Here is a 1342-nt window from a genome sequence, read left to right as displayed (position 1 = left end):
ACAACCTCGGCGGTGGGTACAAAAACAAGAATGTAGCAGAAGTACTGTAGTTACAACTCGACTGCAGACGCGTATCTGACAACGTTCATGTATCAAATGCGGAACCTATGTTAGTGCATGCTGAATCCAGCTCTGTAACTTATCTGATCATGTGTAGGACTCACACGTATACACCACTGCCACATACTGAACGTGCACCCCAACCAGAACCAGCAATGCGTAGAAACCATCGGGGAGGCCGCGCAATCGGGCCATCCAAGCGGCGCCGAATACAGCGCAAGTGACGCCGAAAGCAGCGCGAGTGCCAGCGAAGGCGAGGATAGTGAGGACGAATATGAACACGAACAGCCGGTGTACACATACATCAACGCGGAGAGGGATCATGCGGCACAGTGCGTGGAGGTCTATGCGAGCGGAGATGTGTTCGTGGGCACTGTGGTCGAAGGTGTGAAGTAGGTCTGTTCTTTTGGCTGTGTGGTCCTTGTTGTTGCCTTGAGCTGCTACCGTACTGGGTTGTCGCTGGTTGTGGTGCGTACCTACTTGCACTTATATGTTGTCTGAAAGTGTCATACGTTTGGTGGTACGACTATGGGATGTGTATTTTGGTTTGTATATTTATATATGTGTGTGGGTGAGTATGTGTTTTTGTTTTTGTGTGTCTGTGTGTATGCCTGTATGTGTGTATGTGAGTATGTGTGTATTTGTGTTTGTGTGTATGTTTGAGTATGTGTGTAAGTGTGTTTTTGTATTTGTGTTTGTGTATGCATGTATGTGTGTTTGTGTGTATTTATGTTTGTATGTATGCTTGTGTGTATGCATGTGTGTATGCATGTGTGTAAGTGTGTATTGTTTTATGCATGCGTGTATGATACAGAGTGAGTGCATTTTTCCACAGTGTAGATCATGTCTGACCCTGGTTGTCGCAATTTAAGCATATATTGTGGTGCTTATTCTCTGCTATTAATATTTGACGCCATTAATACATATACCCCAACTACACTCACGCATACGTGCAACGACTGTATATACCTACTGACATACGCAGCTACCCAATTTCAAACATGTTATATCTCATCTCGGCTACTCTATCTATTGACATCTGTGGTGGCGTGGAATAGCCTCGTCAACTACAGTAGTGGTAGTGTGAATTGGAGCTGTGTGTGCTTGTACGTATGTGTGTATATTTTAGGCACATACACGGATTCCATACCTACACACTCCACCCCGCCTGCATACAGACATATGCAGATATAGTACATAAATTATGGTCGACCCTTTCAACTGTATACGGATACATGTCTATCCGACGATTATAATGCATAGCAAATCATATCTATCTATA

At 44.3% G+C, this 1342-nt stretch overlaps 1 protein-coding gene across 1 annotated transcript; it reads left to right on the top strand.

Moving 5' to 3' along the window:
- Window positions 1-157: 157 nt before the first annotated feature.
- Window positions 158-445, top strand: SARC_16346 (hypothetical protein; the record flags this gene model as incomplete). Its single annotated transcript, XM_014289546.1, has 1 exon — window positions 158-445. A coding segment is annotated over one exon (288 nt), but the record flags the coding sequence as incomplete, so codon positions are not given.
- Between the last annotated feature and the right edge of the window lie 897 nt (window positions 446-1342).

Source organism: Sphaeroforma arctica, assembly GCF_001186125.1.
Source record: "Sphaeroforma arctica JP610 unplaced genomic scaffold supercont1.7869, whole genome shotgun sequence".
Taxonomy (NCBI): Eukaryota; class Ichthyosporea; order Ichthyophonida; genus Sphaeroforma; species Sphaeroforma arctica.
This window is presented reverse-complemented; position numbering and strand designations above follow the sequence as displayed.